The following is a 1,028-nucleotide window of genomic DNA, read 5'->3' on the forward strand; positions in this document are numbered from 1 at the left end:
ATTTGCTCTTCCATTGCATGATTTTTCTTCAATCACGGAAGTGGAATCAGTTGTACATTCATCCATTTGGAGCAGTGATGCCGAGGACTGTGCAGAGCTGCCAAGCTTTAAAGTATCCATGGAGTGCAACTGCCTCAAACGATCCTGGAATACAGAGAAATAATTTTAAAAATCCCAAGCTATAAGTTACTCGGTCACAAACTAGAAACCATCAACCGCATAGCAAAACACATCAAAGGCGTCTCAGTCAGACTGCATAGCACAATTTCTATGAACATATTTCTCCTTCAACAAAGTTTAATCTCGAAAAATTATTTAGACTGTATTCAACCATAAATCACCAAGGAACTTCAACGCATAGCGGTAAGAACCTAAAAGAATATAGTCTCCAACAACACACTTTCATAAGGAAAACAAAACAGTTATTCCAATTGATGCCCTCCACAAGCAAACATGGGAGTTGGGGGCACAAAAGGAAAAAAGATACACATGAGACCATCATTTGATTAAATGAAGCAAGAAAGATTATTTACCTGCCTCTTCTCCTCAGTTAGAGGGGATTTTTCAACCCAAGAGATAGCAAGATCCAAATTTCCTAGAATCCTCCCCAAAAAGGTTATGACATAGAGCTCAATAATTTCCAGGTACGTATCAACTCCAAGGGAAATCTGATTGCTAAATTCTTCCATGTCAGGTACATCAGCTTCCATGCTTGCAACAGTATAATACTTCCCGTCAACATATCTCCACTTCCTAAGGAATTCCTCTATGATTTCTTGAACTTCAGTAGAAGGGCCATCTAGTATCTGGAGACACACCCTGCAGAAGAAGTTAAGAGTCATGTCCATATTAAAGAAGGGAGCTTTTCCAAAAATGCTGAAGGAAAAGAAAGTTATGAGGAGCAACCCTCCAGTGATAAGAACATATCAAGCTCGGAAGAGGATCTAGATATTTTTCCGTTTACTTTGGATACATGGGATACTGGTGATTTCAGATTCAGGATCTCAAAACCAAAAGAAACGTGTCAA

General features: G+C 39.0%; 1 protein-coding gene across 1 annotated transcript; it reads right to left on the reverse strand.

The window, feature by feature from the left end:
• Positions 1 to 6: 6 nt before the first annotated feature.
• Positions 7 to 1,022, reverse strand: LOC124893791 (protein APEM9-like; the record flags this gene model as incomplete). The annotated part of the gene is made up of 2 exons (XM_047404643.1): positions 534 to 1,022; positions 7 to 144 (listed from the first exon to the last, which is right to left on the reverse strand). Coding segments are annotated over exons 1-2 (453 nt in total), but the record flags the coding sequence as incomplete, so codon positions are not given.
• Positions 1,023 to 1,028: the final 6 nt, after the last annotated feature.

Source organism: Capsicum annuum, unplaced genomic scaffold (genome assembly GCF_002878395.1).
Source record: "Capsicum annuum cultivar UCD-10X-F1 unplaced genomic scaffold, UCD10Xv1.1 ctg65216, whole genome shotgun sequence".
Taxonomy (NCBI): Eukaryota; Viridiplantae; Streptophyta; class Magnoliopsida; order Solanales; family Solanaceae; genus Capsicum; species Capsicum annuum.